The sequence below is a fragment of the Ascochyta rabiei genome, chromosome 20, assembly GCF_004011695.2.
Source record: "Ascochyta rabiei chromosome 20, complete sequence".
Taxonomy (NCBI): domain Eukaryota; kingdom Fungi; phylum Ascomycota; class Dothideomycetes; order Pleosporales; family Didymellaceae; genus Ascochyta; species Ascochyta rabiei.
In genome coordinates, this window is record NC_082424.1 from 835706 (window position 1) to 860492 (window position 24787).

General features: G+C 54.3%; 10 protein-coding genes across 10 annotated transcripts, besides 12 other annotated features; 4 read left to right on the top strand and 6 right to left on the bottom strand.

Annotated features, from left to right (window-relative positions):
* The first annotated feature begins 1376 nt into the window (after nucleotides 1-1376).
* Nucleotides 1377-1429: a tandem repeat.
* A 2803-nt stretch (nucleotides 1430-4232) lies between these two features.
* On the bottom strand, nucleotides 4233-6926 carry EKO05_0010742 (T-complex protein 1 subunit epsilon; the record flags this gene model as incomplete). The annotated part of the gene is made up of 7 exons (XM_038943487.1): nucleotides 4233-4277; nucleotides 4595-4683; nucleotides 4955-6296; nucleotides 6403-6496; nucleotides 6555-6603; nucleotides 6684-6701; nucleotides 6917-6926. 7 exons carry the CDS (start codon nucleotides 6924-6926, stop codon nucleotides 4233-4235), a joined length of 1647 nt encoding a protein of 548 aa, XP_038793688.1.
* Nucleotides 6721-6781: a tandem repeat.
* A 225-nt stretch (nucleotides 6927-7151) lies between the features above and the next one.
* Nucleotides 7152-7214: a tandem repeat.
* Nucleotides 7215-7277: a tandem repeat.
* Nucleotides 7278-7362: 85 nt separating this feature from the next.
* On the top strand, nucleotides 7363-8353 carry EKO05_0010743 (uncharacterized protein; the record flags this gene model as incomplete). The annotated part of the gene is made up of 5 exons (XM_038943470.1): nucleotides 7363-7369; nucleotides 7426-7573; nucleotides 7629-7745; nucleotides 7852-8221; nucleotides 8276-8353. 5 exons carry the CDS (start codon nucleotides 7363-7365, stop codon nucleotides 8351-8353), a joined length of 720 nt encoding a protein of 239 aa, XP_038793689.1.
* Nucleotides 7527-7573: a tandem repeat.
* Nucleotides 7805-7834: a tandem repeat.
* A 374-nt stretch (nucleotides 8354-8727) lies between the features above and the next one.
* On the top strand, nucleotides 8728-9054 carry EKO05_0010744 (uncharacterized protein; the record flags this gene model as incomplete). The annotated part of the gene is made up of 1 exon (XM_059637838.1): nucleotides 8728-9054. One exon carries the CDS (start codon nucleotides 8728-8730, stop codon nucleotides 9052-9054), a length of 327 nt encoding a protein of 108 aa, XP_059493821.1.
* Nucleotides 8991-9024: a tandem repeat.
* A 27-nt stretch (nucleotides 9055-9081) lies between the features above and the next one.
* On the bottom strand, nucleotides 9082-9228 carry EKO05_0010745 (uncharacterized protein; the record flags this gene model as incomplete). The annotated part of the gene is made up of 1 exon (XM_059637839.1): nucleotides 9082-9228. One exon carries the CDS (start codon nucleotides 9226-9228, stop codon nucleotides 9082-9084), a length of 147 nt encoding a protein of 48 aa, XP_059493822.1.
* Nucleotides 9229-9416: 188 nt separating this feature from the next.
* Nucleotides 9417-9471: a tandem repeat.
* Nucleotides 9472-10015: 544 nt separating this feature from the next.
* EKO05_0010746 (uncharacterized protein) lies at nucleotides 10016-11536 on the bottom strand (the record flags this gene model as incomplete). The annotated part of the gene is made up of 4 exons (XM_038943556.1): nucleotides 10016-10193; nucleotides 10252-11168; nucleotides 11219-11326; nucleotides 11378-11536. 4 exons carry the CDS (start codon nucleotides 11534-11536, stop codon nucleotides 10016-10018), a joined length of 1362 nt encoding a protein of 453 aa, XP_038793690.1.
* A 1859-nt stretch (nucleotides 11537-13395) lies between these two features.
* Nucleotides 13396-13432: a tandem repeat.
* A 251-nt stretch (nucleotides 13433-13683) lies between these two features.
* On the top strand, nucleotides 13684-15599 carry EKO05_0010747 (uncharacterized protein; the record flags this gene model as incomplete). The annotated part of the gene is made up of 2 exons (XM_038943628.1): nucleotides 13684-13985; nucleotides 14042-15599. The coding sequence occupies 2 exons, from the start codon at nucleotides 13684-13686 to the stop codon at nucleotides 15597-15599; spliced, it is 1860 nt and encodes a 619-aa protein (XP_038793691.1).
* A 445-nt stretch (nucleotides 15600-16044) lies between these two features.
* On the bottom strand, nucleotides 16045-17082 carry EKO05_0010748 (uncharacterized protein; the record flags this gene model as incomplete). The annotated part of the gene is made up of 2 exons (XM_038943604.2): nucleotides 16045-16568; nucleotides 16620-17082. 2 exons carry the CDS (start codon nucleotides 17080-17082, stop codon nucleotides 16045-16047), a joined length of 987 nt encoding a protein of 328 aa, XP_038793692.2.
* Nucleotides 17083-17691: 609 nt separating this feature from the next.
* Nucleotides 17692-17723: a tandem repeat.
* Nucleotides 17724-18241: 518 nt separating this feature from the next.
* On the bottom strand, nucleotides 18242-19684 carry EKO05_0010749 (uncharacterized protein; the record flags this gene model as incomplete). Its single annotated transcript, XM_059637840.1, has 1 exon — nucleotides 18242-19684. One exon carries the CDS (start codon nucleotides 19682-19684, stop codon nucleotides 18242-18244), a length of 1443 nt encoding a protein of 480 aa, XP_059493823.1.
* Nucleotides 19685-21095: 1411 nt separating this feature from the next.
* EKO05_0010750 (uncharacterized protein) lies at nucleotides 21096-23294 on the bottom strand (the record flags this gene model as incomplete). The annotated part of the gene is made up of 1 exon (XM_038947306.1): nucleotides 21096-23294. One exon carries the CDS (start codon nucleotides 23292-23294, stop codon nucleotides 21096-21098), a length of 2199 nt encoding a protein of 732 aa, XP_038793694.1.
* A 404-nt stretch (nucleotides 23295-23698) lies between these two features.
* Nucleotides 23699-23732: a tandem repeat.
* Nucleotides 23733-23741: 9 nt separating this feature from the next.
* On the top strand, nucleotides 23742-24440 carry EKO05_0010751 (uncharacterized protein; the record flags this gene model as incomplete). The annotated part of the gene is made up of 2 exons (XM_059637841.1): nucleotides 23742-23801; nucleotides 23913-24440. 2 exons carry the CDS (start codon nucleotides 23742-23744, stop codon nucleotides 24438-24440), a joined length of 588 nt encoding a protein of 195 aa, XP_059493824.1.
* Nucleotides 23818-23864: a tandem repeat.
* Nucleotides 24441-24787: the final 347 nt, after the last annotated feature.

Here is a 24787-nt window from a genome sequence, read left to right on the forward strand (position 1 = left end):
GTCAACAAGCCGCAACATGATACCAGCGTTCCGAGCGTGAGCAAGTAATGTATTGCTGTATACAAACATCTCGCCAACCGGACGACACGAGCACGGTACACGATTGCATCCAAGATGGCGGCATGACGGTGCCACATTCCCGGACTCTTGGCTGGAGTAAAAGGCCCGGCAGCCTGGTGCAAGCGGCTACCTAATCTCAATCCGTGCAACTCGCGTGGCTGATGGCCACCAATCCCGCGAGGATGAAGCCGGTGGTTGTTGCTCATTGCAGTGTTATGTTTCAAGGCATCTTAATGTGTTACTAAACGAGTAGGAACAGTCCAAGTCTTGCCCATCTTTCTTCTTTGGCAGGTCAGCTTGCATAGCGCGACGCAGGGTAGCCTTGGTTGCGCCACGCACCGTGAATCCCGTGCTGCACTCGATCAACCACAGCCCACAACGTGCTTACCCCTCGAACAAGAGGCCGTCCATTCGCAAATCGCAACAATGTTAGCAATTCGATCGGCATCTCGAGACACAGTGGACCGTGGTCTCGACTGACCATTGCGGTCTCCCGTAATTGATTTTGGGCCGCAAAGGACGCGCTCGAACATGGCCTCCTGAACAAGTTGTTCACGATCCCCACCCACGTCCTTAGCGCACGGGGGGAAGTGAACGCTAGCGCCCGCTCCATGATTCGGCTTGCGCGAATTACAGGACAGCTAAACGTATCATGTCGGATGGTGCTGCGACGATACAGGTCCGTCGGTGCGCTGAGCGATACGGGGGCTACCATTCTCTTCCGGCGATTCGGGCGGTCTCGTCGCACCAGTTGGGCTGCATGTGTACCTACTTTGTCTCCGAGGTTGCAAAGACGGTTCCTGGGTCACAAGCGGACTAAAAGACTTCACCGGAGAATAGCACAACGCCCATTCCCTCCGATGACTCGATGCACAGCCAGACGCACGCCATCGCATTGGGCAGCAACCCCCAATCTCCTCGTCTCAGGCAGAAGTAAAATGTGTCACAGGTGGCAGGAGGGCGGGCCGTGCCAAACGGTTGAAACTGTCTAAACCCACGCAGACCCGCGAGCGTCAAGGCAACGCTTCGAGGTTCGTGGGACCCCAGGCAGATTTGCAGTTCACATGGACAAGCCCCAACTTGGCAGCTGGTGTGGTTGCATGCTTTCCCCACGTGCTTATCGGATCAACATGGGTGGCTTCGCTACTACCTACTATGTACCCACTAGTCTTCCGATATCACTCATCTGCATACTCGAGACTGCACAAGTACAACGGTAACGTATTTGCCTTGCTCTACCTGCATGCCCGTCCTCATTCACATGAAGCGTTCTACACGGTACCCCGCCGGAAGTACCGTCGTAGAAGGTGTCCAAGCGGTGTTTTGCCGTTCGGTGTTTCGCCGTTCGGTGTTTCGCCGTTCGGTGTTTTGCCCTGTGGGGCCTCTGCGAGTTCTTCCGCCAACGATGAAGCTTTTTGACCTTCCTGCCATGGAATGCCATGCGCCACGATAAGATCCTGTCAGGTTTCTTTGCGAAAGCCTCAGCTTATTGTTTGTGGTTTGGTTCTAGAAGCGTTGGTGATGGGCGGCGGATGGCTTCCCTCTTCGGCGCTCCGCCCCCGTCAAGTCTTTCTCTTGGTGCCCGTCCCGCAGACTGTTTTGTAAATTTCTGGACATGAGCTGAGGGTTATAAAGCCGATCGTTCTAGCTCGGGGCTGCATAGCAGGATTTACGAGGGTCCTGCGGTGCTGTTCATGGGCTGGTGGCACTGCGCGCTGACTTTATCAGTCACCTGTTGTTTGTGTGCAACTCGAGTGTCTTTAAATACGCAGTCTTTGGTGAGATTCGCTGCCAACAAGTGAACAAGATCTAAGTAGCTATAATGTCCACTCAGGTAAAGATGACAGTACGCGGTGTGATGCTGACCATCCTTCCAAGCTGATTGCAGACTCTAGGTCTTACACGTGCAGTTGCTGTTGGAACGATCAACATGCTGTCTACCTAGGCATGCTCGAGTAACATCCAAAGCTTCGGCCAATTCAGCGCAATCCGCCCTCAGGCCTCACCGCCATCGACGGCTCAATTCGAGATGGGCAATACCATAACAAGCCCTTGATATACCCAAAGCCACAGAACAGGGCATGCACCTTTAACCCTCTTCGATTCACGACCTGCACACGCCTTGACCGCAAACCGAAGACTACCATCTCGGACCGCAGCCATCTATACTGACGTTGCCGGCCCGAGTTCTACCAGGACAGGATTTCGGAGCGGCGTGTACCAGTTTAGGATGATTGCGACCCCAGTAAGCCACGGTGGACACACACCTTCCTCTCGAACCCCCAAAATCCCACGCGGCTGGTAAATACCGGCCAACGGCTCAGACGCTACCAAGTGCGAGCACGAGCGTAATGAGGAAATGGATGCTTTTGGGCGATCATGCACACCGCTTGTATCACCTGGTAGGGTAATGAGGAGCGCGGTTCGGTGCAACGGCCCAGTCGATACCGCTGTACGCTGATGAGGAAGCCACGTAGGATGTCTTGGAGCAGCATGCGCCGAGGCGACACGTTTTCTGTTACCCCAGGATTTCACGTGTCTACAGTTCTCTTCGATGGAGGGGATGGTTCATGTGCGGTCCTAACCAGCTAGCTAGTCATTGTTTGCGCGCTTGATCAGACGCGGGCTGACATCAGCTGGGTCAACGGTGAGGGCCGGAGCGAAGCGGACGCCTGTCAGCTCTACCACACGCCTGTTCCGGAGCTGCGACAGGGCTCGTGACAATGTCTGTGAGATGCACCGGTGTCAACCCGTGTCAGCCTCGGATTCGTGTCACGGTGGCCAACAAGTCTATGACTTTGAGATTGCTATTCTCAGTCACTTCAGCGTCGGATCGGAGTCGCTGTCTCGCATCAAGGGCATCTCGAACGGCTCCTCGTTTCTGGAACACGCAGGTGCATGGTCGCGTGCGTGTCTGACTGTTTGGGGTACGCTTGTGTATTCTAACGATCCTAGGTGCTGCGTATGAGTTCATCGTAGGGTGAAGAATCGATTCATCATGTATGAGGAATGGTAAGGTCCAATCCAGCTGTCACGTTCAATGGCACGATATCAAAACTTCCATGTGTATGCATCAATCGCTCTGAACGTACAGTTTGAGCAGTACACTGCTCCAAGGGGCGCATGCTCCTGTTGAACGTCATTGTTGTAACGCACGCCGGTCGACAACCGTCCTCACAGCCATGGTTCCCCTCCACGCGGCCAATGCTTATTCAACATCACATCATGCACGAGAATTCTGGATCGATATCCACACTCTGCCTGCATCCCAAACCACAAGACGGCTGCTCCCACCACGTCACTCTAGCAGTGATGCACTAGAAGCCGCAGATCGAGTCCAGTACGTGTAAGCACATGTCGACGAGACAGACAGTCTACAACATCGACCGATGACCATTTCACATGCTTTGCACATGCTCAGTATCGAGGCGTGGCATGATCCTCGGCCTACCTTTTGGAAGGGAGAGCGCACAATTTCCTGCTCCCAGCAACATCTACTCTCCCTTGCGCTCTGATTCGACTTGCGTTGATGCTGTTTTGAATCTGCAAGTGTAGCAGTGCCATGCTGCGAGGTGGGAGTCGAGCATGTATTCCACCATAATGCACCTAGCTCGTCATCGTGTTTCGAATGCTGGAAGGGTGGAGTGGCTGTCATGTGGATTCCAAGAGCGTTTTCTGGAATCCAATTCGGAGTGCAATGTAAAAACATTTTGAATAGCCAACTCTGGACTTGAGTAACGCATGTTCATTTGTAGCCGCTTGGCTTGCCTGTAGATGAGTACAAGGTGAGTACGAGGTGAGTACGGCTCATAGCAACGGCATACCCTCGAGTGTGATGGCTTGTCTCATTGGCTTCAAGACGTTGCTATCGATGGCGACTCTCCTTTGCCGGGCAAAATCTCCAGCATGTCACGCACATTGAATTTGAAACCGTAAAAGATTGTTCGTTGTGTTGTTTACTTCTTTCATTCCTTCGTCTAGATGGTATCGTATCGCTAGGCTTGCAGGTGATCGTCACATCGTGCCATCTCTGATCCACGTACCTCAACCCACCCTTGCCGCGGCGTGAGGCTCTTGGGCTGTTCAAGGCCTGTGACGTTGTGGTCGGTTACGAAGCGATATATTCGCGTGTAACGCCAGTCGACCTTGAAGGTCGTACCATGTCGACGAGCTTAGTAGTCCTGATCTTCGCCGCCAGCAATGATCACGTTGTTGATCTGGATGGATGGTCAGCATGACTCCGGAGAAGGGCGCAGAAAGAACAAAGGTATCGTCAGGAACGCAGGGCTCGAGACAAGGCCGACCGTCAAACATGTGACCAGTCGTGCGGCTCACGTTGGCCACGCAAAGCGCGTTGGTCGCGCTCGTCGCGTGTAACGTGCCGCCGGACAGGACGTCGCTTCCCCGCTTCCCCGAAAGCGAGGGCTCCAAAGAGCCAGGGATAGAGCAAGGGCAACTTGTCGAGTAGAACGAAGGGAAAGGGATGATGAAATGCGATCATGTATGGAAACGCGTAAGAAAGGGAGTAACATACCTTGAGTACCATTCTGCACAGCTGGGTGGCGAGCAGCAGTTGTTGCCTCTTTGAGATCAAGGGGTCGATGACGAAGTGCTCCTTCATGTCTGTAAATTCAGAGGTTAGCACGATTCTCCGAGTGAAGTGAGTCAGGTGCAGGCCATGCTCGCTTTCCATGTACAGCCTTGTGGTCATGTAGTCGGGTGCTGAGACTGCGTGGTGATAGCCCGCACAGATGTACATGGAATGGCACCGTAGCAAGACGCAGACGACAACATGCCACCAGCCGGACGTGAAGACGGCAGTGTAAAAGGAAGACGGCAGCGTAAAAGCAAAAAGGTGCTTGCCAGCACACGAGATGAAAGAGAGGGTGCTTACCGTTGCTTCCCGTCTGCATGCAGTCGACGCCTAACCTTGTGTTCTTCTCCTTGGCTTGTCGTGACTTGATGTTGGCGAGCGTCTCAATGGGGCTGAGACCCGAGTTCTCGGCCAAGGCCATGGGTACGTTGTCGAGCGCATCGGCGAAGGCGCGCATGGCGTATTGCTCGAGGCCGGGGCTCTTGACGGCGGCGTCCTCGACAGCCAGCGAACATGCAATCTCAGCGGCACCGCCACCGTAGACGATGCGGTTGTCTCGTACCAGGTTTCGGACGACGCAGAGAGCGTCGTGCAGCGAGCGCTTGGCCTCGTCGATGATCATCTTGTTGCTGCCGCGGACGAAGACGGTGACGGCCCTGGTGTTGGCGCACTCCTCGATGACGAGCATCTTGTCTCTTGTTGTTCCGAAGGTGAGTTCGCGGACGATGCCGGCCTTGCCCAGCTTCTCAGCGCTGAGGTCCTCGAAGCGGGGTACGATGCGTCCATTGGTCGCAATGGCAATGAGCTCAATCTCGGGCCCGCCTACCCATCGCACGGCGGGCAGCTTGTTTGTGAGGAGCAGGTGGTTAGCCTCGTCGTCGAAGCCCCACTGGCAGATGACGACGTTGGCGCCCGTGTCCTTGATCTGGTCGATCATCTCGGTGAACTTGTTGGCCTCGTAGTCCTGCAACTTCTTGAACTCGTCGACTGAGGTGATGTCGAGCTTGTGCTTGGTCTTGGGCTTGGGGGGCTCAAAGGCGCATGTGAGGATGGCGAGCTTTGCGTCCTTGACCTCGGAGGGCATCTGGGGGTGGGAGAAGTCCTTGTCTATTATGACGCCCTTGACGAGCAGTGTGTCCTCGAGCGAGCCACCGACCTTGCCGTCGACCTTGATGAGCTCAAAGTCGACGTCCTTGCGCTCAAAGTCGGCGACGGACAGGACGGCGTCGACGGCGATGTTGGCGAACTGGTCGTGTGCCTTTGAGACAATCTTGCTGCCCAGGCTCGTCTTGGCGACGCGGAAGAGCTCCTCGGTGTTGTCCTTTGCGAAGTGGATCTCGTCGCTGATCTCGTCGAGGCGGGCGACGGCCACCTCGCAGGCCTGGTCGTAGCCGTCGGCTATTCGGATGGGGTGGATGCCCTTGTCGATGAGGTCTGCAGCCTGACCGAGCAGCGCGCCGGCCAGGACGACGACGCCGGTTGTGCCGTCACCGATCTCGTCGTCCTGCGACTTGGACAGCTCGACGAGCAGTTTTGCGACGTGGTTGGAGATTTCCATCTGCGAGAGGATGGTGGCGCCGTCGTTGGTCACGGTGATGTCGCCGTCGGGGGAGATGAGGATCTTGTCCAGTCCGCGCGGTCCCTGTGCGTGGTCAGCGCATGTTGTGGGGTTGTGTGTGATGTTGATGGCGGTCTCCCACCGCGCCTCGATGCCGCCGTCTTCACGCTGGGTGCTCGGGGGTGCATACCAGCGATGTCTTGACGAGGTTGGCGACTGTCTGGGCGGCCAGAATGTGCGATTTGACCGCGTCGTTGCCGTGCTGCCTCTTCTTCTTGCCTTGGCTGAGGGCGTGTCAGCTCCTGGCCTGCTGGCTCAGCGCATCGGTGCCGTGTGACGTACTCTCTGACAATGATGAATGGGCGCCCGGACTCGTCCTTCATCACCTGGGCTGTCGTCGTCTGGTCAGTGGCCGCCTCCGCTCACGCGCGGGCTCGGTCGATTCGACTCGTCGAGGGCTCGGCGGCGTACCTTGCGACATGTCGAGATCTGCCCATGGCCGTGGTCAGCGTGTGCATGCGCATGTGTATGGGAAGAGGGAACGTGTCTGCCCTTGTGCATGTGCAGTGGCTCAAGACTGGCTCAAGACAGCGAGTGGTGCAGGCAGTGGCTCAAGACTGGCTCAAGACAGCGAGTGGTGCAGGCAGTGGCTCAAGACTGGCTCAAGACAGCGAGTGGTGCAGGCAATGGGGAAAGCAACTTACTCATCGCCATGTTGGCTGTGTGTGCGGCTGGATGGAAGAAACAACAAAAAAGGCAAAGACTCGCGAGTTGCTATGCACAGGGAGCTCAAACGAACACTGCGCGTGGCCGGTGATAGTGAGGGGTGGTGGGGTCCGCGAGTATCAACAGCTCTTTGCGCTTTCCAAAACTTTCCCTGCCAAGGCCGGGGTTGTTCTAGCGCGTCGACGGACGCGCGAACTCACGCCGCGCGCACGCCAGCAGCAACACCAGCAGCAGCAACAACAACAACACCAGCAGCACCACCAACAACAGCAGCAGCACCCACACCCACACCCACACCAACACCCACACCCACACCCAACACCCAACACCCAACACCCAACACTCCACGCGGCCGCGACTGCCTCAATTGAGCTCTCCACGGCCCGCGCACGACACCACCCACGCATTTCTAGCAGCTTCCGCCATGCCTCGTGAGCACCTCCGCCTCCCTCGCGCACATCGCGCCCCTACTGACGCGCGCCCGCAGCCGCTCTGAGCGACCTGGAGTCGTCGGACAGCGAAATCCCCGCGACCAAGACGTCCAAGCTGTCCAAGAAGCAGCCCGTTGAGCCAGTGGACGCGCCAGTGGAAGACGACGACGACAACCACGACGACGACAACAACAACGACGATGAGTAGGCACACCCACCGTCGCCCGCCCTCGGTCGGCATGCGCTAACCGTGCGCCAGATATGTCGTGGAGAAGATCCTCGGACACCGCTTCAACAAGGGCGTGCTGGAGTTTGACGTCAAGTGGCAGGGCTACGACGACCCCGCGGACCGCACCTGGGAGCCCGAGGAGAACATGTACGTTGTGTTCCGTTGCAGAGCCAGACCACTCCCACTTCCACTACCAATGCACCATGACCACCACCACCACCACCACCACCACCACCCATACTGACCACACCAGGGAGACGGCCGCCGACGTGCTGAAGGAGTACTACGAGGACATTGGCGGGCGGCCCGACAACAAGGGCACAAAGCGAAAGGGACGCGCCTCCATGGCTAAGAGCGACTCGGCCACGCCCGCCTCGAGCTCCAAGCGCCCCAAGCAGACCACGCACTCCAAGCAGCTCAAGCAGCCCAAGGCCGAGCCCGTCGAGAAGGCCTGGAGCCCGCCCCCGGGCTCCTGGGAACACGAAGTCTCGCACATCGACACCGTCGAACAGAGCATCGACCCCAAGACGGGCAAGGAGGCCAAGTACGCCTACATTGTCTGGAACAACCAGAAGAAGACGCAGCATCCGTTGAAGCACATCTACATCAAATGCCCACAAAAGGTACACCACGCCCCCTCCCTCACGACACATTGACCATCTGACTTACCCGCCCAGATGCTGGTCTACTACGAAAGCCACCTCGTCTTCACCACAAACGATGTCAACGGCGCTGCCATGGACGAGGCCTTCTAGGACGCGCCCTCTTGACATGGTCCGTCCGCCTCTCCGTAAGCCCCAACGCTGAGCCCGTCCGCCTGCAAGCGACACGTACCCTGCATCGCCGCACCGCGTGCTGTACGCATACCTTTTGCCGTACACGCTGCGCATCCCCGTACTCGCTGCGCATCCGAGCTCGACTCTCCACTAGCTTGTTGTCTCGCCAAGTTCTGCCTCGACCGTGTACGCGACGACAGGCTACGGGTGTCTAGGTAACGATAAGCAGAGGCACGTTTGCGTCGTGGCGTTTGGATCGCTCATGTTGCTTTGTATCGTTTCTTTCAAAGAGAACACAATTTACACCTGGTTTAGCTCCAAGCCGAAACCACCGTCTTGGATAGACTGTCAAAATGTATCAGAGAAATACGTCGATGGTTCCAAGACTCCAACGTCTTCATTCAAGTATGAATGATGATAAGTATAATAACAAGCCAACCGTACGTGGCAGCGTTGCGGGTATCGAAAAGCCAATCCGTCCTCTTCTCTATGCTCATGCCGACATGTACGTGTCTCTGACAGTGGCTCCTCTCCATGGTGTAGTCCAGATCCCAAACGCCGTAAAATGCAATGCCATGCAACCCATCTCAATACACACTCCCTTGATCATCATGTCCATCATCATCATCATCATCATCATCATCATCATCGTCGTCGTAGTCATAAACCAGATCTTGTAAACACCTCTGCTTCTCCGAATGTCCTGATCATGCAACTGACGTCATGTCGCTCCCCGTGCTCGCTGTCCCGCCGACCGCCATCCGCGTCTGGAGGTAGTAGATGAGGTACGCAATGAGCGCGATAAGGATGAACAAGATCAAGATGATGAGGAAGATGACAATGTTGCGCTTCATCTTGGAGGGTTCTTTTCTTCTGTTAGCATCAGGCTTGACAGGAATCCTAGGCTGAGACACATACGCGTTTCTTCTCTCTTTTTCGACACTCAGCTGTTCGGCGCAAAGCGTTGCGTCGCGTCGTAGTAGAATGTGCGGTTCTGTTGTAGTGATACAGACGTCCAGGTGCTCGAGATGGTTGCGATAATAACAACAATTACAATAACAAAAACAACAACAACAACAACAACAACAACAACAACAGCAGCAGCAGCAGCGTATCGTGATGCTTATGTCAGGAATCGTCAAGGCTCGTAAGAATAGGTTCAGCGATACACAAAGCTTAGCACAACGGCTCCACAGGAATGCGACCACTTTTGTACACTCTCGCGCCCGTGGGGCTGGCGGGGTGCGTGCGGGGGTGGTTGGGACGCTGGGGGCTGGCCAGCCACGACACAAACTGTGATTGGACCTTTGTTGCGAGGCTGGACATGAGACGCGTCAGGTACACCCGTCGTGCGTCGTCAGGGGCATGTGGTGGGTCGCAGCCTGTCATCAGGTTTCTCTGCACGTCTGGGCGTGATGACCTGGGTTGTTGTTCGTGATGCCTTGTTTGGTTGCTGTTCATGATGCGTTGCTGGGAACGCTAGCGTGCTCTTGACGGCGCACAGTAAACACCGTTTCATCATCGCTCAATGCCACAGAGGGACGTGTCTTGATAATATAGTACCTAACCTCCCAAACGCCTCCCTACTTGCACATACCCAAACGCCTTGGACCCGCCACAAATCAACCATGCACTTCACTCTCAGGCCGTCTCATCCTCATCCTCGTCATCCAGGTTTCTGTCGGAAATCTTCCAGAATGCCGTCGGTCCTGCTGGCCCATGTGGATCAAAGTCCTTGTCAAACCATGTCCCAATCACACCACGCTGCGATCGCAGTCCTCCAACTTGAATGCCATCACTACGCCACCTCTCCTCTCCGCTGTCACAAGTCAGTAGCATTCAGTCCGTCTTACGATACGGGTCATCTATGGGCTTACCCGTAGAACACCGAGATGGTCTGCCATCGCACCTCGCCTTCGGGCGTCAGGCGGACGGATCCTCTAATCCCCGAATTCGCATTGGGGTCCCAAGAAGCCTCGACGGATCGCGATCTGCCACCAAAGTGCACGACAGGTAGCGCGGAATTGTCCAACTGGCCCGCCGGCTCGACTTTGGTAACCCTGATATCCATCATGATGTGTCGAATCGCCTCTTCGGCTGTGATGGGCTCTCGAGGCTCGTCTGAGGGCCAACGCAGGGCGTCCTCATCGAAGTTGTAGTGATAGAGATCGTTGTAGTCGAGGAAGCAGACAATACGTGACCAAACGCCAGAGACATTGTAAGGATCTTTGAGGGTCAGAGGGACGTCCAACTCCATAGGCAGTGTGGTCGGGTAAGCCGGCATGATTTTCGCTCGTTCTGGGACAACGCCTTCAAAGGGATTGGCCCATGGTGGCCGGAATTTGGCAAGGAAGCGCCGACAGCAAAGTCCCGAGCTGTACCCCAGAACAATCATGATGCTCTCGATCATCTCCCAGTCCGCCCTCATGCTTCCGTCATCCCGGTACGGACCCCATTGCGTCTTATCGGTGTAGTTTCGTAAGTCGTACACATTCGATCTTGCATATGGATGAGTAGAGAGCGAGCGTCGTCCTCCAGACGTCGATGTGATTCCAAACAGACATTGCAACTTTGCGCTCGACTGCCGGCCTTGCTCGTTGTCCGCAGGCTTCTGGTAGTCTGTTCCTGCGCGTGAGTAGAGCGACGAGCGACACATAAAGGCATCACGGTTCTGTGTGATGGAATCGAAGAGCTCGGCCAAAACCTGCTGGTTATAGGACACGCCAAGCTCGTCAGTGGATGCAGTGGCGATGAGCGAAAGGGTCGTGGTTGTCACAAAGTCAAACTCCTTGCGCTGCCCTGTCATCAGCACACCTCGCCCAAGAAATAAGCCATGTTTCCTACCTTGAGGTCATTGTCAGCTGACTCGAGTATTTTCTGGCATCTGATGGCATTCTGAAGCTCAGATACCCAATCAGAATCCGGGTCAGCAGGTCGTCGACGGGGATCATCCTAAGGGACTATCAGAGACATGATGAAATGCTTTCGTAGTCGCAGTCATACAAAAATCTTCAGGTAGTGCGCTTTAAACAACCGTGTGTTCTTATCAATGAACTCCTTAAACCCCACTGACGTCTGGGCGCATGCTGCAAGATCCGGCGCGTCGACCTCTTCAAGAATTCGGATCAAGACATCGTAGCAAAGATCAAGAAGCTCGGTCATGTTTGTAAGGCCGTGCTATTGCCCACAAGGATACTGTAGAAATCGTGTGATGGTGTGGCCGCTTGTTGATGGGAGTCGATGTCTTGTCGTCCCTGTTCGGTAATCAGTGGGGCACAAGGCGACTGCTTACCAAGCGCGAATTGTGGGGCAACCGGCTTTGACGTGCACCACTTCCAGTACTTCTCCTTCTACTCATCGACTGTCTATCAGATCGATTCTTTGTCGTCTTCGTCATAACCTGCAGTCTCAAATAGTTGTGCAATCTCAGCGAACGCCTGAAAAAGCAGGCCTGCTACCCAGCAGGGTACGTCTATAGCCTCTACCACCTCTGAGCTGTTGAAGTATCAAAGTGAGGTGTAAGATTAATCGTTGAGTGACGCTACAGAACCGCGCTATATAGGTAAACAGCCTAACCAAATAGGTAACCACTACCCATGGGCATCGCCTTCCAGCCACCCAGTCATCATGAAAATCGCTTTCCAACATGAGCCACGGCCAACGATATAGCCGAGCCTTTGGCGTTTCACATCCCCAGCTGAAAAGGTCGGTTGGGGCTTGTGGCATTGGAACCCTACGGTCATGCCGTCAGCCCGCTTAGAGCTCACCTAAGACGACCGCACGATGTGGTGTTGGATCGCTGTCGTGGTGGCCTGGGGACATTATACCTCGTGAACTACAGGCGCGCCCGATGTCCTCCACTAGAGTGAGCTGTCGGACGACCGCGTAGAAAATGAACCAAAGGGAAGCACTACGGCTGGCTCACGAGCAGACTGGGTGAGTTTGGAGGCCACATCAGAAGTCAGGTCGTCGATTATCAACGGTGCAAACAGAGCCTCATGTGGAGGCCTGACTACAACCAGGTGATCCTATTTGTGTGGTATGTAACATGCCAGACATCAATCATCAGTTCGATGAGATGGAGAAGCAGGCTCGTGAAAGCATCATCAGGTCTCTGCCTCTATGTTGAGATTGCGGAGATACGTCAGCAGCCAGGCTCGCAACCACTCTCATGGCGTTCTGGAGTGTTGGCGCAAAGCCTATGAACACGAGTCTCGATTTTCTCGGTTTCCGCACTCGCCCACTCCGGTAGCTGTTGGGAACGAGGTTGCAGCGCCAGCTTGAGGGGCTTCTGGGCTGATTGAATGGAGCTTTGTGACAGTGATTCGGTCTTTAGTCGCGTCAAGCGCGTAATATATGTGGAGATGTTGGTACATGCGAAATGCTCGGACATCAAAATTGGTACCAAAGGCCCGCCTGCCGTTACGCGCGATTAAGTCACATGAGGGAGCCTGAAATTTGGGAGCTGCCAGGCCTCGTATTGGCTGTCCGGACACAGGATGCCGCGACCCTCCATTCTCTGCCCAGCACGCCCAGCACGCCCAGCAATGTGGCGGCGGTACGTGGGGAACAAGCAAATTCTCAAAGCAATACCAAAACGCTCCACCATGATCGTCTCATGTGTCGAAGGATTCGACAGGATCGGAGTCTCCGTGAACCTTGGCAGAGGCTCGTGTCGCTTCCATCAGACGGCGAGACGCACTCGTGCGCAGCTTGACAAGTGCATGGCGCGAGGCCGCGACGTGAGGCACACTGGAAGCCGAGTCGCAGGGCCCGAGGTTTCGGCTTCCACCAGATGATAGATTAGATCGAAGAGTTTTCATCTGATAACACACGGTCACATCACGCGAGCGGTTGCGTTGCATTGATTGGCCGGCCAACGCCGCTGATGCCGGCTGATTATCGAGATAAGATTCTTCCAGCTTCTGGGCCGAGCTTCGGTGAGCTTATTGCCGGGGGTTTGACCATACACAGAAAAGAAGCTTCGCTCGGGTCTGCACTTGCTGGGTTCGCGGCGTCGACAACCATGCAGCCATGCAACCATGCAACCATGCAACCTTTAAAGGCGTTGCCGGATTCTCACGCGCGGCCTTGGGCACTAGAGCACGCCGTGTGGGAAGCACTATCCACTTCTACAACGCGAGCCGACCGACCGCTGCAGGGGGAGCTGCTGCCGCGAGTGCAGATCCGGTCCCAGCATGCTTTAAAGGACGCACGCAATCGCTCTCTTGATCTCTTGATCTTATCAATCTCTTCCTCCTCACATTGACCTTGCCGTCCTCGTGCCTACACGCACACCGAGATTCGACATGGGCTTCTCTTTCAAGGGACTGACCACCAGTGCTCTGGTTGGCGGCAACATTGCCAACAACCAAGCTGCCAACGAAAAGGACATTTCCCATGTTCCTGCTGCCGTTGATGGTCATGCCAGCATGCATGTCTCTCATCGCACCGATGAGAAGAACGGCGCACCGAGGACCCCAACCTCCATGTCAAACGCTTCCGATGAAGAGCTGAACAAGGTCGACACAACCGCCGAGCAAGGTGTACAGGCTATCCAGGCTGTCACCTTTGTCTGGACAAAGAAGGATCTGATCACGGCCTACATCTTGTAAGCCTCTCATGGCGAGCGTGTGTCTTGCATGCTCCAAAGCTGACGTTGCACAGCATGTGGCTCATCCAGTTCATGATGTCGTTCTTCTCTGGTTGTGTCGGTACCCTCACGCCCTATGTCACCAGTTCCTTCTCGCAGCACTCACTCACTGCTCTGACTGGCGTCATCTCGTCGCTTGTCGCCGGTCTCTGGAAGCTGCCCTATGCAAAGATTATGAACATCTGGGGACGCCCGACTGCGCTGGTCATCGGTGTCATCTGTTACATCATGGGCCTCATCATGATGGCTGGCTGCAAGAACGTCCAGACATACTGTGCCGCCTACACCTTCTATTACATGGGCTACAACAGCATCGATTTCTCCATGACCGTCTTCATCGCGGATACCTCCAAGCTGAAGAATCGAGCCCTTTTCATCGGCTATGCGTCATCGCCTTGGCTCATCACTACCTGGGTGTATGGAATGGCCGTCGACCATATGGTTGCGCCCGGTGGCATTGGGTTCAAGTGGGGATTTGGTATTTTTGCCATCATCGCCCCCTTCGTGTGCGCGCCTTTGATCACCATGTTCTACATCAACCAGAACAAGGCTAGGAAGCAAGGCTTGATCACCCCAAACCAAAGCCGCGGCTCGTTCGCTCAGACCGCCATGTACTACCTCAAGGAGTTCGATGTCATTGGCATCTTTATCCTTGCTCTCGGTCTCGCGCTCTTCCTGCTCAGCTTCAATCTTTACACCTACCAGAAGGACCAATGGAGGTCTCCCCTCATCCTCTGCTTCCTCGTCATCGGTTTCCTCCTGTGCATCTGCTTCGGTTTGTGGGAGAAATATTTTGCGCCCGTCACCTTCATTCCTTGGCACTTGCTCAGGAACCGCACCGTCATCTTCACCTACACCATGGCCGCATCTCTCTACATTGCTTGGTACATATGGGATTCTTACTTTTACTCCCTGTTGATCGTTCTGTTCAACCAGCCGGTCCTCTATGCCACGTACATCACCAACACCTACACCATGGGCAGCTGCACTATGTCTATCATCTTTGGTTTGATGCTTAGGAAGTACGGCAAGCTTAAGATGTACGCTCTCTTCCTTGGCGCACCTCTGACCATTCTTGGCTGTGGTCTCATGATCAAGTTTCGCCAGCCCAATGTCAACATCGGCTACATCGTCATGTGCCAGGTCTTCATCGCTTTTGGTGGCGGTATCCTCGTCGTCGCCGAGCAGACAACTCTCATGGCTGTCTCCAAGCAGCAAGACTTTCCTGCTCTGCTTGCCGTCGAGGCCATGATTATCTCCGTTGGAGGTGCCATCGGTTCCACCATCGCTGGTGCCATCTGGACTGGTGTCTTTCCTGTCCGCCTGGCTACGAATCTTGCTGGCACAAGCGCTGCGAATGACGTTCTATCCATCTACGGTGCTTTGGATGTTCAATCTAGCTACGCGTGGGGCTCTCCTGAGCGCGATGGCATCAATCTTTCCTATGCCCAGACCCAACGCTACATGCTTATTGGTGGCACCTGCGTTTACGCTACTCTCCTCATCAGCATTGCCCTGTGGCAGAACGTTGACGTTAGGAAGATGAAGCAGAGAACCATTGGCCTCTTGTAAGCACGGGTTCGCACCAGTCGCATGGACCCGTGCTCGCTCACTACACTCGTCGATATTCGCACATGGGCTCTGGAGCTGTGCTAATGTCGGATCGTAGTGTAGAGCAGAAAAGTAGCATCGGATGATGATTTAGTAATTACAGATTAATTGTGGTATATCAAACGTATGTGCCGCGCCGCCTTGCTTCGGTGCCGTCCATTCTAATACCTCGTGTCGACCATGCAAGCTTCTGAACCTCGATGCAGGGCTTCTAGTAAAGACCTTCCCACCGTATCCTAGTTCACAGCACACCCGGGAGCTTGGTGTCATTCGGATCTTTTGATTTAGCTCAGAAAGAACAGGTCTCTATAGCAAGACTTCAGGTGCACCGGGACATGCTTGGTTCTTGAGTGGAAGAGAGTATGTCGGTGTGTCGCTCATGGACATCGTTGTAAGCTCACTTGATCTACAGAAGAACGACTGAGAACAAGGTCGTGCCAAAAATGATCATGATAGAAGCAACGTAGTCGCCCGCCGAGTGGATGTTGCCCGCACCTGTGCTGCCATTATTGCTAGCGCTGCTTGTCTGCGATGCTCTAGCCGTCGAGCTTCCCGTTGCCAAAGTTCCGGTACTGACGGGCGTCTCCGCTCCAACCGTGGCCTCAGCAGGTGTAAGGCCCTTGGAAGCAGTTGACTGACTGGAGACATTCACCGCCTTACCCTTGGCTTTGCCAACAACCCATTTCGATACCTCTTCGTTGTGCTCTAAGAAGTAGTCGAGATGGGCCGTGACATTGGCGGGTTCGCTGCCTACGGCGCAAATAGGGTCGCCGTAATGGCAGTAGTCGAGGAAGACGTTGGAGTATCTCTGGAGAGCCTCGAGGTGCTCAGGTGCGCGAGCATGCGTGCCATCATAGTTTACGCCTTCGCCAACGGTAAAGTTCTGGTTCTTACTGCGAACAACAGCGCCGAATGTTACTGCTGCAACCACTGCATCGGGTCAGCATCACGCCCTGTGTGCGATGGAAGATGGTGACGTACCGTTTGCGCCAGGTGAGGTTGAGCGGTTCAGAGCCGGGTTGGTGTCCTGAGTGCACTCGAACACTTGACCTCCACCTCCTCCCAGAATGTCCTGCGTGACAGAAGCGCCCTGAGAATAACCCAAAAGGATCAACTTGCTGTCGGAGCATTTTTCCGCGTACGCTTTGACCTGCGCCTGGCCATTCGCAGCGCCCTTTCCTGCCGACTTGCACCACTCGTCTACACCCCAAGCCGTACTCTTGGCAGGGTACTCGATACTTTCAAAACTGCAGTCATCGTTCCCAATCCCTTTGCAGATCTCGCTGGTAATGTTTCCAAGACGTCCAGGATATGGCTCGTCGGAGCCCCGAGCAACGAAAACATGGTATGGTGTGCAATCGTCATACTGGTAGGCAAGGATCTCGGTCGTGTTACAATAGACGTTCGGATAGGGTGCGTCGCAACGGTCCTGAGCGAAGACCATCGCTCCAAACAGGCCCAAGGAAGAAAACGCGAGACTGAACATGCTCTGAGATAACGAATGTACAAGCAGGCGAAAGAAGGTACGGGGTTTGGCTGGACCTCAAACGATAGACACCTCTGGAGAAAACGATCCGGGAAAAGAGGGACAGAACGAAAGGAATAAAACGCGGCCTGCGAAAGAGAAAGTGCCTATGGTGAAGTGCAGTGACCTTGTTTTACCTTTATCGCGATTCACACAGCATGGTCTTTTCGCGTGCACATCCTGGTCATGCTAACGCGATGCAGTAAAATCGTCACTACTAGGGATGCCGACTACCGCAGCCAAGATGGACTCTCATGGCTGTGGAGCCACAGTCGAAGTCCAGGCACCAACGGATCATGGGGATATAGGCACAATCGGCACGCCACCTTGATTCTGACGCGGCTGTCGTGTGAAGATAGGGGCTTGCCCCTTCGAACGCTTTAGCGCCCGTGTGTTGTCAGAGTGTCTTGGATGAATGAGCACTGGACGGCTGAAACGACTGGAAAGGGTATGCACCATATTGACAGGTAGGTTTCAGAGCAATGCCCGGTCGTGCCCCGTTGCGAATTCACAGATTGACAGCGGGTGCGAACCGAACCGAACACGAACACGAACACGAAGATCTAACTACGCAACGGCGTTCTAGGCACAGCATAAATCGCCGCATCCTGCCTGCCTCACAACAAAGCCTTGCGCACACAGAAAAACCGCTCTTCAGATGCGCATTGGGTCGGAAGCTGTATCGACTTTGGTGCAACAAGGTTCGGTTCTCGCGTTGCGCCTAGAATACCAGCAGCGTTGCGCCCTAGACACCAGCACCCGTCCACAAGTAAGATACTTCTCACTACTTGCTTTGCCGTGTCAAGAGCTCAGCGTTTCATACTCATGTGCTCAAGGACGAAAAGATCTCTTTTCGGGCAGCTGTGATCAGGTGTCGAGAACGTCGACAAGGAAAGTAATGGCTAAAGCTTTGGCAGTCCTGATCGTCTGGAGTTCGAGAGGGACTGCCTATCGAAGTCGTCGTCGTGAAGTCGGCCACAGTCTTTTGCAGACAGTCTAAAGGAAAACAGGTTTCCACATGGAGCAAAAGCTGTTGCATGGCGGTAAGAGGCTTGACTCGTTTACATCGCGAAAATCGTTACGCTTTACATTTGGAAGCGTTCTCAGCCCAGTCAGGAACATGATTGCCTGATATTACACTCTCATTGAAGTTGCTCATGCTTGTTCCGCCGTGTTGTTCGAGGCCAGCGCTGCTCGGTTGTGCAGCTTTAGATCTCTTTGCCTGGTCTGCTTCGTCGGGGTGTTGTAGGCCGTGATCTTTGATGAGCAAGCAACCAAGAAGACACAGACCTATAAAGGGAACATGCAAGATGCAGACTGCTCTGCTGGCTCGAGCATATGCTTCCAGGATGTCAAGTACCTGGGCAGGTGAGACATCAAGTGCATCCAGATCAGGAGTACTGTATGGAGACAGAGCAAGAGATGCGAATTCCGGAGGCATCTCCTTTTTGAGCGTATTCTGTAGGACAGCAGCCGAGACAGCAAGGCCAATAGCACCACCAAGGCTGCGTAAGAAGTTCCGGTTTGAGATGACCACAGCCCTTTGAGATTTGGTACAATGCGCTTGTAGAGCAACCAGGATAGGCTGGAGAAGGAGCCCGATCCCGAAACCTTGGACCAGTAGAACCAGGACCATAGCATAGGTCGGAGTGTCGAGGTCAAAGATGCAAGTCAGACCGACGCCAAGAGTCCAAAGTATAAAACCCAACCAGATAATCTCTCCATAACGTTCTTTTCGGGAGGTATACTGGCCTGCAAGGACGGAGGAAATCATCTGTGCGCAAGTGATTGGCAGTACGAGAGCCGCTGATGTCGTGGGAGAACAGCGCCGTGCATTCTGAAAGAAAAGAGGCAGATAGTACAGTTGCGAGTAGTATACGACGCCGAGTAGGATGTTCTGAATCAGCATGATGCAGACCGGTATGGATCTGAAGAGGGAGACTACTTGTTTTAGCGCTTGATAAGGGGCGTGTGTGGAACTTTTGTTCGACTCACATGGCATCATGGGTAAAACAGCGACGCGGTACTCTATGGCAAGAAACGCCAACATGCAGCAACCCCCTATAGACAGCATTAAAATGACCATAGGTGACTCCCATTTAAAATATGTCCCGCCCCCGGAAACCGGAATCAATAAGAGTATGATGGCAGCAGATCCGGTAATGATTCCCAGGTAATCGATCTGTTTGGTAACGGCTGTGAAATGTACTGGGGGAGAATCCTTTGGCGTAGGTAGAATGAAGAAGCATAGTACACCGCACAAGGCAGCGAGTGGGCTGATAAGCCAAAAAATACCTCTCCAGGAAGATTGCTGTACGAAAGCAGCGGCGATGAAGGGACCAGCCATATTTCCTGCTCCCACGCAAGAACCCAGAATGCCCTGGTACTTGCCTCGCTCTTTCAGAGTAATAACATCAGACACAATGATCATTGACAGCGAAGTTATGCCACCATTGGCGACCCCAGCAAAACCACGGAATACATAAAGCATGGCAGCATTCTGAGCTAATCCACAGAGCATCTCGCTGACCGTCAACAGCGCCAATGCTGAGAGGAAGACAGCCTTTCTGCCTACAAAGCCTGATCAGCGCCCGTTTGCTCATGGTATGGGGTCATTGGTACTCACCAAACAAGTCTGATAAGCGTCCATATTGCACTTGGAAGATAGTGTTCGCAATTAGAGCACTTGTTCCTGCCCAGCTAATCGTAGCTTCAGCATGGAGCTCTTGCCCGATCGTCGGCAGCGCCACTCCTATCGCGTTCTGGTCTACATAGGAGATGAATAGGGAAACTGCTAGGGCGCCGAAGACAATCAACATCTGTCTCTTGGGCAAGAGGTTGGTTTGATCGAAGACAGCTGCCTCTGCGGCAACCTGGCGATTCTTCATGGTGTACACGTGGTGGTGGTAAAGAGATGCTGAAAAAGACTGAGAGCCGGCAAGGTTTCATAATCGGTACCGTGGTTCTTTAAACAAGTTCTTTCAAAGGGTAGATTCCTGTCGACCATGGTCGATGAATGCACAGTCCTTAGCCCCGCAATTGGACCATCAACGCGCTCAGTTGTCAAACCCAAGTCGGCACAGCTTCAGGACATTTCGAAAGCTGATCGAGATATAGAATTTTTAATGCTCATCACCGTGTGCGCAGGGCCAGAGTTGTGAAGATTCTATCACTCAAGGTGGGGGGTGAAACGCAAACAGCAAACCAACGACTCAATGAATTCATGCTAGTTCCCTGTCTTTCGTGGATGAACTTCCCAATCTTATCTATACTACTCAAAAAGCTTGATCAAGTTGGGACAAAACTTCTCTTAGCAACCTATTGACAAAATTGCAAGTGTGTTTGGAGCCGTCGCGCAGCACGCTACGCAACTGCCTTGGCTTTAGATATTGCTCAATTGTTCCACGGTAGGAACATGACCCTGCCTTGGGTCAAACAGAGACACATTCAGTTTCCCAGATCGGCGAGCTATTCTTTATCCTTTCTTGAGAACCGACAACTGAATCACTGAAGTGTTTAGCCTCTATGTGTCGTCACTAAGCAACGGAAAAAACCAAGGCCAGTACAGATGTTTCGAAGGCGACAACTCACGTGCAATTGTTGCGTGGGTGGCCTTCACGATGTATGGAATCGGGTACCGAACCTACCACGAACTGAGTATAATTCGGCCGATATGGATCTTGCCATGTCATCTCTCGTCTCTGAACCAACGATGACCCACGAGGGCTTTCCTGACCACAGCGACACTGAAAGTTACACAAGCGATAATGATGTAGTCCATGCCTTGTATCATTTTGTAGACAGCAGATACGACAGACCCTAGCTTGGGGTTGCGGAGCACAATTGACAACTCATGATCGGAACATATTTGGGAATGTGGAAAAAAATGGCATTGGGGTATCATGAACATCACATCTACACTAATCGATCGTCTACCACTCCAACCGGTCGTCACAAGTTAATCTTACGTCCCACCTTTCCTCGCCCTTCCACACTTCACCACCCTTGTTTACGCCCGCGATGATAGTGCGTAGATCGCTGATCATACCACCCGGTCCTGAGGCGAACACGTCCGTCCTGCCGCGCACTGTCGAGGCAACAAAGTCCTCCACCATAAGTCTGAGATCAGGACGTGCCTGGATGTGATCGAGGTTCAACTCCGACTTGCTCACACCATGAACAGACAATGCTGATGATACGGACGCGGATGACGACCCCGAAGAGTTTGAAATTGTCTGTATCTCCTTACTCTGACAGCAGCTCTTGGCCTGGACCTCGTTTTCAATGTCCTTGGGCGCACAACAGCTACCGATCTCCTTGGGTGCACAGCAGCTACTGTTCATTGTAGGCGCGCAATCCGTTGCCGTAACCTTCTCAGCCGTCGTCGGCACGTTGGGTTCGTGGTAGTGATCTTCGGCCGCGCGGGTAACATGGATATGGATCCCCGTGCGCAGATTCCGGCACTTGCGCTTCAAAATTGCAAGTTCAGGTGCAACCCACTCAATATCTGAACGATGACGGATCACCCATACGAGAGAAAGCTTGCGTTCACGGTTCTGAGGGCGCGACGCCATGTCGAGGAGCACGGGGAGTACGTAAGTGATGCCAGTCCCACCAGCAATGCAGAGGATATTCGAGTCGGAAGCGAGGTCGCGGGTTGTCTGCTCGCCGTAGGGCCCTGTGAGGACGACGGAGAGACGGGCATTGCCCATGAGACCTTCGTGGGCTTCTTGAGGGTCGGCGGAGCGAACTGCGCGTTTAGCAGAGAGTTGGGCAATCTTGCGGGTTTCACCCTTTTTCGCGCGGAAAATGTAGGAGTGGCGTTGGGTGTCGGCACCAAAGACCGGAAGGCTGAGGGGCGTGAAGGGGTGGGATTGCCAGATGCTGCTCTCGGGAAACATGAGGTAGAAGTGCTGGCCGACAGACCAAGCATCCTGGGGGTGATCAAAATCCAGGCGGACAACATCGCCATGGGTTTCGTCTTTGAAGAAGGTAATGTCTGCAGGCGCGGGGCGGAAACCCATGTGTCCGGAGGGCAAGAAATTGTAATGCAGCAGAGCAGTCCTGCCAAGACGAATAGCACGATCGATGATCCATACAATCAGGCCCGGAATGAGAAACACCTTGAGTTGCTCCCAGTGGCCCCAGCATGCGCCAATGTACACCATGGCAAGAACATAGTGCAGCTTGCGGAAAGCCTCGTAACCGGTCATGCGGATGCCCCAAGGGGTAGATAGAATGACGAGCAGGCAAAGGAGGATCATAGCGACCAGACCCCATATCATGTAGAGCTGGCGAATCCAGGTCAGGCCAGTAGAGGGTTGAGGGTTGTACAGCTTGATCTCGATGATGCACCAACCAATGGTGTGCAGCGAGGATTGGGCGAATATGAGATATCCCAGCCAACGGTGGAGGAAGTTGAAGCTCTGGTAGGGGAGTCCAGTAACCAGTGACAAGATGGACTCGCGGCTGGAGAGCATGATGGAGAGTGGGGTCAGGGCATAGGCAATGACGCCCACACGATCAGCCCATGGTCCCAGACTGGTTCGGGTGTTGTGAAGATTGGGCTGTTTCTTGACAGGCGTGACCCAGGTGCCGTAGACGATGCCAACAAACGACCAGATGGTGAGATAGCCGACCAAGACAACGAGGGTCAATACCTGGGTTCGTGTCACGCGACCAAAGATGAAGCGGTTTGCATCTGGGAGCAGGTAGGAACGGGCGTATGATGGAGCAGCGGTCGCGAATCTTTGTACCGCATTCCTTCTTTTGTTGACGCCTTCGCCTGCGAGGTCTGCGGGCAGCACGACGCCTGAAGGGTGCGCGCGCAAGAAATGTCGCCCAATCGCCCAGACGACAAGGATGCCGCCGATGGTGGCCCAGATGATGCCTGTGTAGTACATGCCAATGTCGTGCGCTGCGTATACAACATCGAGGTACGTGCAACTCCCGGCGTCGTTGACGCACGGTACGACGCGGTCGGCATATCCCCAGTGCGGCTCTACCGTTGAGGCGGCGCTGATGTTCTGAATGTGCTGACGGGCCGCCAGCATGTTCAAGGTGGTGGCCATGGCTGAGGTGATGAGCGAAGACGGGTTGCGGGTGCCACTGTCCCAGGACGCATCGTCCATGGGTCTGTCGACCATGCATACTATATAATTGCCGGACGTCGAATCATGGCCGGCCCGCTTCGAAGAGGAGGACTGACAAAGTGCGCGGACGCCAAGGCTCTGGCCGCTCCGCTTGGTGGTGAGGGTGGACCCTAGGCGGACGCGAGAGGCAAGGCGCGAGTGTGTTTGAGCAAGTTCCCCCACAATTACGGAGTTTTGCCGGGAGCAGACGAGGCCACGGGCGTTGGACCATGTTGGCGTGAGGCAGCTGGATCGCCAGGCGTTTTGCGCTTGAGCACGTTTCCGAGTGTTGATATAGCGGTGTGTCCATGTGTCTTTATAGTCGTTGAACCTGAAGTGTCTTTGCAGGTGTTGAACTTGAAGTGCGTGCGACCCTTGAGCCCCACCTCTCTTCAACAGGCGTCACACAACACGCCACAATCAACACAACCACACAACCACTTCATCATGTCCCACTCTCACAGCTCGACCGCCATGGTCATGGGCGCAGGCGAATGCCAGATGGAAGTAGGTCGAGTCCCAGCATCTTCATCTTCATCTTCATCTTCATCTTCATCTTCATCTTCATCTCCACCTCCATCTACATCTCCTCAACACGTGACTGACAGTTCGCTGCAGATGCTCTGGAATTGGCGCATAGTCGACGCCTGCTTCCTGTCCGGCTCCTGGCACATCAAGAACAACGCCATGTTCGCCGCGTCCTGCGTCGGTGCCGCCATGCTCGTCGTTGCCCTCGAGTTCCTGCGTCGCGTCAGCACCGAGTGGGACGCCTATCTCTTGCGCACCTTCCAGCGCCAATTGCGCATCCAGCAAGCAGCCCTCGCCGAGACGCCGCTCTCCAGCTGCTGCGATGGTCCTTCTTCCACGCTAGGCACCCAGTACGCTACCTTTCGCGCCACCTCGCTGCAACAACTAGCCCGCGCTATCATCCACGGAGTCACCTTGGGTGTTGCCTATCTGCTCATGCTAATCGTCATGTCTTTCAATGGCTGGATCTTCATCTCCATCATTCTTGGCGCTGTCCTGGGCAAATTCCTGTGCGACTGGATGGTGGTCAGGATTCCCTTTGAGGCTGTTTTCAGGGACGAAAAAGACGTGAGACGATCGTCTGTTGGGCCTGTTGGGCCGACTGGTTGCTGTTCCTAGGTCGAGAACTTAGCAACAGGATGGTTACGATTTGCAGCTCACACATGATACCCACTTTACGAATGAACAAGCTACTACATCTCAAGTGTACCAATGTGACCAAATTGCACGTGACCACCTCACCAATCAAGTATTTCGCAGTCAATGATTTGAACGTTGAGCCCACCGGTCCAGCCACTGTTCATGACAATTAAGACATGTGCATCCCATCTTGCAACGGACTCGCCTCGCGGGCAGCCACTTTCTCTGCCTGAGGTATGCGTAACTCGCGCCCCAGACACTTGGGTCTTTCCTCGGCGTAGTCACGCAAATCCTGGCGGACAAGATCCACACCTTCGACCGATGAT